We start from the raw sequence: 12291 nt of genomic DNA, 5'->3' as shown, positions 1-12291 counted from the left end.
GGTTGGCCCAATAAAGGTATCATTATTTGGATGTTATTGGATTTGCTATATGGCCAACATGGCTATCCCTAGAGGTTGTTTACCTGTGACACCCCACTAGTCACTTGTCTCCTGGATGAAGAGGAGCCTTTGGTGCACATCCTTTGGTGGGTTCAGTTAATCAACTACTACCTGACAGCTGCATTGTCTAGTCCACATTTTATGAGCTTTTTTCTTTGCAGGCCTCAAAGGCCTTACTAAAATCAAGTTACGCTACATCCACAGCATTTTCCTCATTTACCAAGTGGGGCAAAAATCCCCTGGCAAGATTAACACTCCCAATGTCTACTTTTGCCTGGGTGAAAGGCACAATATGCAATCTTGGGCTCATTGCAGAACTTTTAGTGATCGTGACATTCCTTTCAAAGTGGCTACAGACTGTCTCTTTCATTATCTTCTCTAGAATATTTCCTGCTATTGATGTCAAGCTAACTAAACTGTAATTATTTGGTTCCTCTTTCCTGTCCCCGCCCTGCCCCTCCCCTCCCCCCTTTTGAAGATGGGGACAACATTTGCTCTCTTCCAGTCTGTGGGGACTTCGCTTGTTCTCCAGAAATTATCAAAGATTGTTGCCAATGGTTGTCAAGAATCTGACAGATCCTGCCATAAAAGTGGTTTGCTGATTTATCTCTTTTTTGGAGTAATGCTATTTATATAGGGCTGACCCAAACTGGCTATGTTTCTCATCATACCTATGGACCATGTTATGTCATATATATCTTTTTGTGAACAAAATATGTATAGAGTTTGTTTAAGCAATTAGATGTGGTCAGTGTCTTACTAGGAGCTGTGGTAGTGGATCAGGTCAGAACTAAAACATGGGGAGCACATTAACCTTTCCTCATGCAATTCTTTTGTGAGACAAAAAGCAGGATTCAGGAGAGATTTTAATAAGAAAAAACTACATGAGTTAACCTTCTTCCCCAACAGAGCCATGATCCTGGTCTGATTCTAACCCCCAGTAACAACTACTACTGTTAACTTCTTTAAAATCAAAGGAGGAAACTGCAAATTGCACTTTAAAAGCTTTGATCCAGTAGAGGGGGTAGTTCGTGTATCGTTAAGACCTTCTGCAATGAAATGAAGGGGAAATGTGACTAGTTTTATCAATATGTGCTCTCAATATTTAAATATTAACACATACTCAGAAGGGTTCAGAACAATATGATTTATAGTAGTTGTGTTGAAAGCAATTTATTTTTTATTTGGCAACTGTATTGTCTGTTTCTTGGAAATCATACATAATAAATATATATTTAAAAAATTTTTTATCTACAGAAAGAAATACATGATTTGGAAATGCAGTTATCTGGTGCATATGAAAATAATGAAAATTGCTTACAACAACTTAGAACAGTGAAAGCAGAACTTGAAAAAGAAACGTATGTTTAAACTGGTATACCATTGTATTTTAAAACGAGCAATATTGTTTATAAAGGCTGATTAATTTAATATTGTTTGTTTTGATGTGAAGGGAATCTAGCAGTCTACCAAAATTGTTATGCAAAGTGCAATGTGTTAAATATGTGATTGATCCAGTGCATTGATATTAACAGCAATGTTTCATTTTGATTTAGTAGTTCTTGACACAAAATCTCACAACAGACCCTGTAAAAATGGAAACATATGATAGTATCTTTTTATGTATGTTACAGGCAATAGCTCACTTACTCACATATAAATTTAATATAAATTTGCCACAGGACTTTTCCTATCTACTAAAAAATCTAACACATCCATTGTTTTAAAACTAGTAATGATGTACAGTTAAATCCAGAATGGGGGAAAAAAAAAAGAATTTGGTGATATTCTGATTTCTAAAAGTATGTTACTTTTAAGGATGCAGTATACAGTTTGTGCTTTCACAACTGACTTTTCAATTTTGTTTTCATTATAACCCTATGCTGATAACTTTGGAACTTGCTAGAATTGCTAGGGAAGACCTTTTTACTAGCTCTGCCTGCCCATATATATATATATATATATATATATATATATATATATATATCCCATAGCGTTCCTGCTCTTTCCCAGTTGTTTTCATCCTTTGAATCAAGGCCATGCCCACATACCCATAGAATGTCATGACTTAGGCCCTTCCACAGGTGGTACATTTGTGTCCACAGAGCTTTCTATGGGTTTGTTGAGGGCGCCCCAGTAGAGTTCCTTTCAACTGCCAAAGCAGCACCTCTGCCCATCCTATGACTTGTCAATCAGATTTCAAATGGCCTTAAGATTCCACTCCCTATGTTAATCCACTCCACATAATGGAGTAATTTTAAGAAGAAAATTTGAAAAATGTAAAACAATTTTTTCTAAGACTATTTTATTACTTTACTAGATTAAAGAACAAGCAACTAAATATGGATTGGGACAATCTCTTGATGGACAAAGAAAACATTACAACAGAAAATAATAATCTGCTTAATGAGCTTCGAAAGCTTCAAGAAGCTCTTAAGGCAAGTTTTGGATTTCCTAGTTTTTACTTTGATTTCTTGGTTGTTAATTTAAAAAAAATGCTTTTTATATTTTCATTTTTTACATTATTATAATATTTGCATTTTATAGTGCATTTCTTCAAATAGGTCATAAAATTACTATTTCAAAACTGAATTTCAGTAACACTGATTTTATGCTGCTACTTTTCAACTTCTCCATGGTCTCTGCACTTAATACAATTGGGTCTTGTGTATGCACAGAGCCTCAGTCTGAATGTTCCAGAGCTGAGCAGCTTTTGCAGGAACTCCATCCTTTCCCTTCAAAATGCAGTGCTCTAGAGTGCCAAAGCTGGTAACTTTTAGATCCTTTTCATCCACTGCAAGAATTCCAGAAATTCCTTTCTGTTTTATTTGTCTTATTTCATACAGTATTTCTTTAAAAGTATCCTCTCTCTTTGAAGGCTTTGATCCCTCTTTGCTATCCTATCTGTCATGGGCTTTTCTGAAATCATTTCCAGAAAATATTTCCTGTGTGGTAGAAAGATTTCTTCTGACATCCACTCCTTGCATTTTTTCTGCTTAGGCAAGATCTGCCCTATTTTAGAGGTTTCAAGCCTCAGAGACCGAGACTTTGGGGCTGTGCTGACTGGCATCTTTAGCCAGCCTAGGGGTGGAGTCGGGGTGTTCATGGCATCACGACACTCCCCTGGCGCTTCATCTACATGACGCAGGGCCAAAAGAGTGCCATAAAGCCACGGCAACTGCAACTATGGCACCCGTTCCAGGGTGCAAAAAGGAGCCGTTTTTTGCAGCTCCTTTTTGTGCCATGGAAAGGCCAGATCGGGGCTGCAGCCTGTGGTTGTCATGGCCTTGATCTGGCATAGGGGTGGTCTGCACAGCCCCTTTGTAACTGCATTTACAGCCTATGACTATATAGGTGGAAATATAACTTTCAGTTTGCACAGAATAAACCTCTTTACAGTGCCAGTATCCATTTGTAAAATGTCACCACTTACAAAATTATTTACACAATTACTAATCACAGGTAAGCTGATTTTGTCTTCAGTTATTATTATTATTTATTATTAACCTTTATTTATAAAGCACTGTAAATTTACACAACGCTGTACATACAATCTTTTTAATTAGACGGTTCCCTGCCCTCAAGCTTACAATCTAAAAAGACACAACACAAAAGGAGAAGGGAATGGTGGTGGGGAGGGGATGAGGCCCAGCAGTCTTCTCTACCTCCGAGGCCTGGACCAAGGCAGATGGACTGGAGGGAGGACTTGGCTTCTTGGAGCTATCCTGCCTCTCTCTCCCTCAAGATGGTTATCAAAAAAATTATCACATCGCGATACTTCAGGACGATTGCCAGCAACACCTATCTCAGAATTAACACCTTGAGTATCCAGCTCAGTCACAGAAAACACTTGTAGAGTATTAGCAGTTCCTATGGCACTTTCAGCATCTTCAGAAAGGAACACATTCTTCTTCTCTCAAAGGAAAATTTTCTTCCACTGTAACTCTAGGAGAAATTAGAAAACAAGGCCTGGTGAATCAAGGATTCAACTTTATTTTGAATCCTGAGAGGGAGTTCGCCAGGCAGGTTCAGCTCCATCAGGGCTAACCTGAAGGAAAGAGACTCCGCCCTCCATAACTGCCATCCGCCACCCTGAGAGGGAGTTTGCCAGGCAGGTCCAGCTCCATCAGGGCTAGCCTGAAGGAAGGAGACTCCGCCCTCCATAACTGCCATCCGCCGGCCTGAGAGGGAGTTTGCCAGGCAGGTCCAGCTCCATCAGGGCTAGCCTGAAGGAAGGAGGCTCAGCCCTCCACAACTGCCATCCGCTGGTCTGAGAGGGAGTTCGCTAGGCAGGTCCAGTTCCAACAGGGCTAGCCTGGAAGAAGGAAGAGCCCTCCCTCCAATCCATCTGCCTTGGTCCAGGCCTCAGAGGGAGAGAAGAACCTCATCCCCTTTGCCTCCACCATTCCCTTCTCCTTTTGTTTCGTGTCTTTTAGATTGTAAGCCTGAGGGCAGGGAACTGTCTAATTTTTAAAAAATAATAATAATTGTAAGCTGCTCTGAGAGCCTTTAGGGCTGAAGGGTGGGATATAAATACCTAAATAAATAAATACCTAAATAAATAAAAAAAATAAATAAAATTTTTAGGAAAGACATACATTTCTGTCTCCTACCCTGATAGTATTTAATTACACAGTTGTGTGAAGCACAGAGATTTTGAAGGGAAAAAGCAGACTCACACAACCTGCCCTCCTCCCCTTTTTGCAACTCTAGCTCTTCTGCATGTAGTGAACTGCAGAACTGAGAAGGAACAGTTTTTGGCATGCTAGAACTGTGCAGTGATAGATGAAAGGGTGGGATTCTTACTAAAGCTACTCAGCCCTGCAGCATTTCAGTTGTGTCTCTGTACAGGGGAAAGACCAAATTACATGAGCACAGATATAACCCATTGAAGAATCAGAGTTAAAGACAAGCAACATGCTTTTTCTGAGACATTAGTTTTGATGTCTTTGGTATACAATAATGTATCTTGTGTATTCTGCCTTGTGATGACAGTGCCATGAAAAGACAGCCTATGAATACTTTAACATGAATACTTTAGTCAATGGTATGTACTTTCAAATATGTGTTTATAATATTGCAGCCTAAAAAAACAAATTCTGTTCACTGTTCCATTTGTGACCATTTAAATATTATGACTTGTGTTGCACTTCGTACTATTTGTGCATTTTGTCTAAGAGATTGTAATTTTTTTCAGGATCAGAAAAAAATGAGAGAAAACGCTGAAAAGCAAACAGAAAACCTGAAAAAAACTAACAACCACTTAAGGCAAGAAATAATGTGAAAAGAATTTTACTTTAGAATGTTGCTTTTTCAGGAAACATGCTAATCCCCTATAATTTATTCTTGCACAATAATGTCCCTTTTGACAACATAATCTGGCCTAGTGGGTGACAATAAATCAGTTCAAGATGGATCCTGTATTCAAATTTACCTTTTAGCATTTACAAAACATCTTTTAATTTTAAAATAATTGTCATTCTATCGTGTAATGAAATTAATGTAATGATTTATGGCTTCTACAATCTACCCTCTACTTTTGCAGGGGTTAGGGGCACAAGACTCCCACAAAAGCGGAAAAAACAGAAAATAACTCCACAACATAGAAACCAATTAAAGGATGGGAGGGGGGAAGGAGCACATGCACCTGCTTCTCTTACTTCCCCCTCCTGTCCTTTAATTGGTTTCACTGAGCCATTAAAGGATGGGACTGGGGGTAAAATAGGAATGCATGTGCCTGCTTCTCTTGCCTCCCCCTCCTGTCCTTTGATTGGCCTCTTTGAGCCAGTTAAAAGATGAGAGTGGAGGCAGTAGAAGAGTGCGTGCACACTTCCTGGCTGCTCCCTCCTTCCTGGGCTCCCAGGATGAGGAATAAGAATGCATGCCCATGCAGGCTTAACATAGCAAATAATCAAAACCACAAATGTTAAACCCATGAACGTCAAGGGCTGACTGCAATTAAATATTATAGTTACAGTATTGAAAATTATGGTTGCACAGCTGTAGGAACTAGAGCTGCCCCTAATCAGTAGGACTTTAAGCACTTTGACAACACACTATTAGAGCACTGATTCCACTTTAACTGCCATGACTGCATCCTATGGAATTCTGTGATCTGTGGTTTGATGTAGTGCTAGATCACTCTGGCTGAGAATTCTAAATAACACATCCTAAACTTCCAGGGTCACATAGGATGCAGTTGTGGCAATTAAAGTGGAATCACCGTGCTATAATTGTGTAGTGTGAAAAGACTTTTAGAGTTGAAATGTAAGGCATTTTCCTAAGGCTGACTGATGGAGCAATCTGCAATTAGTGGGTTATTCCCTCACACCAGCTGATCAAGAGATATTGAAATCAGAGGACTTGAGTACATGCACCTTGCAGTGAACACTATGGCCGGTTACAGACCGGCACTTTAGTGCGTGACGAGCACGCACTAGGGTTACAAAAGGGTGGTGCTTCCGCACCGACCTAACCCTAGTGCGTGCTCGTCACGCACTAAATGGCGGCGGCCCTTCCATACGGCCGCTGCCTTGAGGACGTCACGGCCACGCCACCTCTAGACGGGGCGGCACGGACGTGACGTCCTCAATCTGCGGCAGGGTGCCTAGGGCGCCCTTTCCGCAGACCAGGAAGGAGCTCCGTTTTTGAGCTCCTTCCTGGTCTGCGGCGCTGCTTTGTTTCGCTGGGCGCAGCCTTCAGACGGCTGCGCCCAGCGAAGCAAGGGAGAAAGAGGCCAAGCGGCCCCTTTCTCCCCCTCCCCGCCGCTGCGAGGTGTCCTTGGGGCTTGAAGCCCCAAGGACACCCCTTTTCAGGCTGCGGGGAAGCGGCGTTTTGCTGCTTCCCCGCAGCCTGAAAAGCGGCGGATCGAGGCCTCAGCAGCTGCCGTTCTAGCAGCTCAGGCCTCGATCCGGCAGGGAAAGGGGCGGGTGCAGCCCGCCTCAAAGAGGCGGTCTGTAACCCGCCATCGTAAACTCCTGGCTGCTGCTCTAAACTAGATAAAGTTGTACAGTATATAGCTCATGCAGGATCTGATGCTATAGCATATGCAGCAAGATCAATAACAGTAACTAAAGTTGGCTCTTGATTTCTGATCGGCATGATCAGAAATCAAGAGCCAATTTGGAAAATACCCCATTTAAAGGGAAGTTGCTTTTTGGAGAAAAAGCTTTAGTGAAATTACTAATAGAAGGGAAAGTTAAAAAGCAAGTTTTACCAATTATACAAAAGAGAATGTTAAATTAAAGCTTTTTCAGAAATGAAAAGTATATTTTTCAAATAAGAAAGTGTCTTCTGAGACAGAGAGAAAATAGGAATATCAAATATCAACAGAATAAATTTAGGCCCAAAACACACAGGCAAAATGATGTGGCTTCAGGCTGCATGATGTATGCCCCGAATATAAGCTGAAGCTACGCCGAGGCTGCGTCATTTGCAAAGAACTGGGCCAAATAGGAGCAGATAGAATCTGTTCCTTCCAGCAGCCTGGTCTAGGACTGTGGCAGCAGCCTGAATTGGGACCAGGCATGTGCAGTTGCTATGGTCCTGATGTGAAGTGGCCTGGCACAGTCTCTCACTGCCCTTGTTTTGCTACAGAAATGCTAGAACTGGAAAAACCAGCAGGCCAAATCTCACCCCTTAATATGACCCTCTGAAAGTTGGCTTTGCCTTGCCACTCCATTTCTCCTGTGGGAAGATCTTCAAATGAAGGACGAGCTATGTAGTATTGTCTTTGTCATGCCATTCCTGAGTTTGGTTTAAGAACACGAAACAGCCCTACCATAGCCATGCCCTCCTCCAGCTCACTCTGATGAGCTGAGTTCTGATGAATAGGAGGAGGTAGCAGAGAAAGCTCCAAGTCCTCAGAAAAGGCAAAGACTTTGGTGTTTGGTATAAACCCAGTTCCCTCATGCAGGTGAATTAAGAAGCTGTACACATACATCTGGGAAATGCCCTCTTGAAAAATGGTCTGCAAGTTTGATAGATCTGAGTCCACTGGCTTTATAAGTCAGGGGACTTTCCTCATTTGGGGAAGGGAGATGCAACCATTTAAGTTCCCCTAGGGGGCCAAAGCAGCACTCTAAGGCGGGTTACAGACCGTCATTTCGGACGTCCTCAGGACGTCCCAGTTTGAAAAAGGGGCGTCTCTTCTAGATGCCCCTTACCCTGTTACGGACAGAGTCCGTAACAAATGGTGGCGGCCGTTCCACACGGCCGCCACCATTTTGACGTAACGGATGCTCTGTATCCGCATGTCGCGTGGCGGAAGTGATGCCGCGAGTGCGCGCTTTGGCACTTGCGGCATCTCTTCTGGGTTGCCAGAAGGAGCGCGATTTTCGCGCTCCTTCTTTGCAGCACTGAGGAGTCGCGCGGTTTGGCTGCTGCGACTCCTCCGCGCTGCAACCGGCAGCGGCCTGAGACCGCTCCTTTTGGGCGGTCTGTAACATGCCCAACTCCCCAGCTGCTGCTCACCTCTGAACTAGAGGTTGCAAAGTAATAACTGGGACTAATATTTGTCATCATGCTTTTGTTCTGTAAATTTTTCTGTTGTAACTAAACAGTACTATTTATTTGTTAATTTTTTATATAGCAGTGAATTGGAGTGTCTGAAAGAGGAAATGAAGAAAAATAATGAAGAAGCAAAAAATAAACTTGATGAAACTGGAGAAAATGTATGATCTTGCTTCTGTTTGTTAAAATCTTTTAAGATTAAGAACTTAAAAGTTTAAATATATAATAAAAGCGACAGAGGACCACCATCTTCTTCAACACTGATTTCCCAGAAACTCATGTGTTTTCCATGAGTCACCCAGAGACTGGCCAGTCAGTGGCCAAGAAGGGAGGCACTTCTCCATAAAATGTAGGCTCCACTCTGATCAAGCTGGGGGAGATATAAAGGTTTCTTGGTACTGCTCCAGGAGTCTGGCTCTACATGGTCATGCTCTATTTCAAGATCATTTGGCTGACATGTCCATTTATGTGAATATTGAATTGTTGCTTGTTGACCTGATAGCATTTTCTTTGTAAAAGCATTGGCAGCATGTCATGGGGCTGAATCAGTTTTGTGGGAAGCAGGGCATGTGTGCCTATTTTCCCACCTTTTATTTCAGGGTCCTCTTAAGGGCCTTTGAGATGCAGGCTAACACAATCAGAGCTAAAAAAAATGAGTTGCCCTGAAAGTGAAAGGACCACCGAAAGGAAATGGGGGAAAATTGCAGCGCCACATCATGGGATATTTACAACCCAGAGGGTTTGTGGTGGTGTACCAGAGCAGAAGCAAAGTTGCATTCCACATCAGATCAATTCGGAGTGGCGATTTCTGTGAATTCGCTTGTTATCAATTTACCAAAATGAAGGGTCACTTTGGAATCACTGTGGAAGTGCCATGGAAGGGGCCCCCATAGAAAGGAATCGTGTGAATTTGCATCGTTGGACCTGCAGTCACGTCAGATCTGAACTGCAAAAACCTCAGTGTGATAAACACCATATTTACTTGGTAATTAGCACTGTTTTGTTATATAAAAAGATACTGTTTTTGTTTCTTGATTTGTTAATTTTTCAGTGTGACTTTCTGTACAAAGACATTCCACTTCCACAATTCTGTTGTGACCCAATGTCATTTTTTGTTTTCCCATCTATAAATTTATAGGTGTATCTGAGGGTGCAACTGATTTCTCTAACTAGCTGTCAGAGAAATCACATTCGTGGCAGCTCTTTGGACTGACCTTCATCAGCATTGTAACTGTAGCTTTGTTAATGGGCCACCCATTTTTTTTTTAAAAAACACATATCAAAGAAAAGTACAATACCATGTTCCAAGGCACTAACTCCCAGAGTCATCAAATCCAATGCTGCAATTGGAAGGAGATCATAGTTCAAATCTATTCTTACTGTTCTGAATGTTGGTTTAGCAAGTTTCCAGAAAAGATAGAAATTGTTGTAGTTAATGGGCACAAAGATGTTGATGGTCTCTGGAATGTAAGGAAAAATCATGCTTATTGAAAAGTTTAAGAGGCACTGATGTAGACAGGTCTAAATATTTTCATTTTATAAAATGAGAAATGCAATGTATTTTTTCCAAGATTATTAGTCATGGGTCTGTTCTTATTTTTTTTAAAAAAATATGGATAATTAATTAGGTTGGCATATATTAGAGTATAAATCTGAAGATGAAAACACAGTTGTGTACACATTCCATATTATACATTTCATATTGAAAGCAATGTATGGGCTATATTATAAGCTATAGTAGGAAAAGATGAAATTTAAAAGAAAATAGTATGTGTGTGTATACATGCATATGTATGCATGTGTGCATGCTTCTACAATTGTGTGAGATGTGGTGTGTCGGATTCTATAATTTTTTTCAGGTTAGAAACATTGAAAATGAACTTTCAAAAAAGGAAAAACAACTGAAAGCATCAGAAAGCAAGGTATGAAACATATAATACTACATGTAAAATGATATTAATGATTTATATGATTCTACTACACTGTTTCAGTTTTTAAGATACAAGCTTTTTATATTTAAAATTTGTTCCTGGCATTATTTTGTTAGAACTATTTATTTTAGTTTTTGCTGGTTCATACATTTGGTAGTTCTAACTGTGTCAAATGGTGGCTCATAAACAGGAAAACTATTACTGTATATGGTTCCATAGTTCAAGAAAGTACTTGTGCATATGTTACCTAAATACTCTAAAGGAAGAAAGCTAATCAGGGTCAACCTTGGTTAGTACTTGGATGGGTGACTGCCAATAAATACCAGATGTAGGCTATATTTCAGAGAAGGAAATGGCAAAAACATCCCTGAGTATTCCTTGCCTAAGAAAACCCTATGAAATTCATAGGGTTGCCATAAGTCAACAGGCATCCTGAAGACTCTCTCCCTCCCTCCTCCCCCCCCTCTCTCTCACACACACTTCTGCATATACTTATACAGTATTCCACTGAAGTTGAATTTGGCATAGATACTCCAGGCTACAGTCCTTCAGAGTTATAAAGGTAACTATGTACAAGACTGCAGATTATCAAGTTGGAAGAAAAGTAACTATTCTTAAAATGTCATCTGTCTTAACAAAATGATTACAACTAAATTGTGATACATTATTTTCTGAAATATATTCTAACACTTCTTAGATTAATAGTTTAAAGAAGCAGTTTGAAAACAAAGTGAAGACTGTTGAAGAACTACAACAAGAAGTAAGCACTCTTTTAGATTTATAGGACCAGGGATACAGACATTTTATGAATGAAGTACTAAGTGATAGTCATTATAGTGTCTGTTAAGATTCAACATAGGTTTAATGCAAATGCCCCCTGCTAAAGTTTCTGGGAGTAAGGTATTCTTTGAGTAAAGTTATCTCTCTACTATTTTTCAAAAAAGGCAGTTAGGTGTAAAACATAATACATAATGTAATCAGGAAATTTAGTAGCATCCAAGTTGCCACTTCTGATGGTGCAAATTACTCCAAGCTCTAAGTCAAAGTTTTAGTTTATTGAAACAAATCCTCCCAGGAAAAGAAACACCAGCAGGAACCCCCCCCCCCCCCCCAAAAAAAATCTCTTGGTGGTGGCAAGGGGTCTAAATACCCCAAGGACACCACATCCTGTCTGATCTTGAAAAATAAGCATGGTCAGGGCTGGTTACTACTTGGATGTGAGCCTGACAATGAATACCCTCACTATTCAGTTCTGTCCTGCATAAAGGGAAGGAATGGACTGAAAGGGGAAATAAAAGTCAGCAATACAAGACAAAAGATTCTGGTCCTATGAGCCCTGCTTTCCTTGGATAATGGTGGGATTTAACACATTGCAGAAGCCTCCTTCACATCAAACTAGTAAAATCTTTTAGAGTAAGTGATCAGTGTTTCATTACTATAAAATACTGATTGAATGTGTAAAGATAAACCTCAGTAACATTTTCTGCTATTAACAGAATAAGATTTTGCGAAAGAAAGTTACAACAGAAAGCAAGCAATCCAGTATTAATGAAGGAAAGGTAGGAATAAATTTTGATTATTTGTGCAAATAATTACTGTGATTTTAATAGGCTGAAATTTGGATGAATTAGAACTGGAAGATATTGATAATTGTGATAATTGTGAATTATGTTTGTGGAGACCAGTCCAGTTGGACTTGTGATTTTATTCTTCTAACATGGTCTACTTGTTTCTAGGCCAACAAGTACTTCCAACAAACATTACTTAATTCTGTTTAAGCTTTATACAG

General features: G+C 40.3%; 1 protein-coding gene across 11 annotated transcripts in view; it reads left to right on the top strand.

Moving 5' to 3' along the window:
• Window positions 1-12291, top strand: part of SYCP1 (synaptonemal complex protein 1) — a 79281-nt gene that overhangs the window by 41009 nt on the left and 25981 nt on the right. For all 11 annotated transcript variants that reach the window (XM_042462063.1, XM_042462064.1, XM_042462058.1 and 8 more), the window contains 7 exons: window positions 1318-1421; window positions 2381-2498; window positions 5258-5328; window positions 8651-8732; window positions 10431-10493; window positions 11200-11262; window positions 11999-12061. In XM_042462063.1, the coding sequence (XP_042317997.1) occupies window positions 1318-1421; window positions 2381-2498; window positions 5258-5328; window positions 8651-8732; window positions 10431-10493; window positions 11200-11262; window positions 11999-12061 (564 nt within the window). The remainder of the gene's footprint in view (window positions 1-1317; window positions 1422-2380; window positions 2499-5257; window positions 5329-8650; window positions 8733-10430; window positions 10494-11199; window positions 11263-11998; window positions 12062-12291) is intronic.

The sequence above is a fragment of the Sceloporus undulatus genome, chromosome 4, assembly GCF_019175285.1.
Source record: "Sceloporus undulatus isolate JIND9_A2432 ecotype Alabama chromosome 4, SceUnd_v1.1, whole genome shotgun sequence".
NCBI classification, from domain to species: Eukaryota; Metazoa; Chordata; class Lepidosauria; order Squamata; family Phrynosomatidae; genus Sceloporus; species Sceloporus undulatus.
The sequence above is the reverse complement of the archived record's forward strand: the minus strand, read 5'-3'. Positions and strand labels throughout refer to the sequence as shown.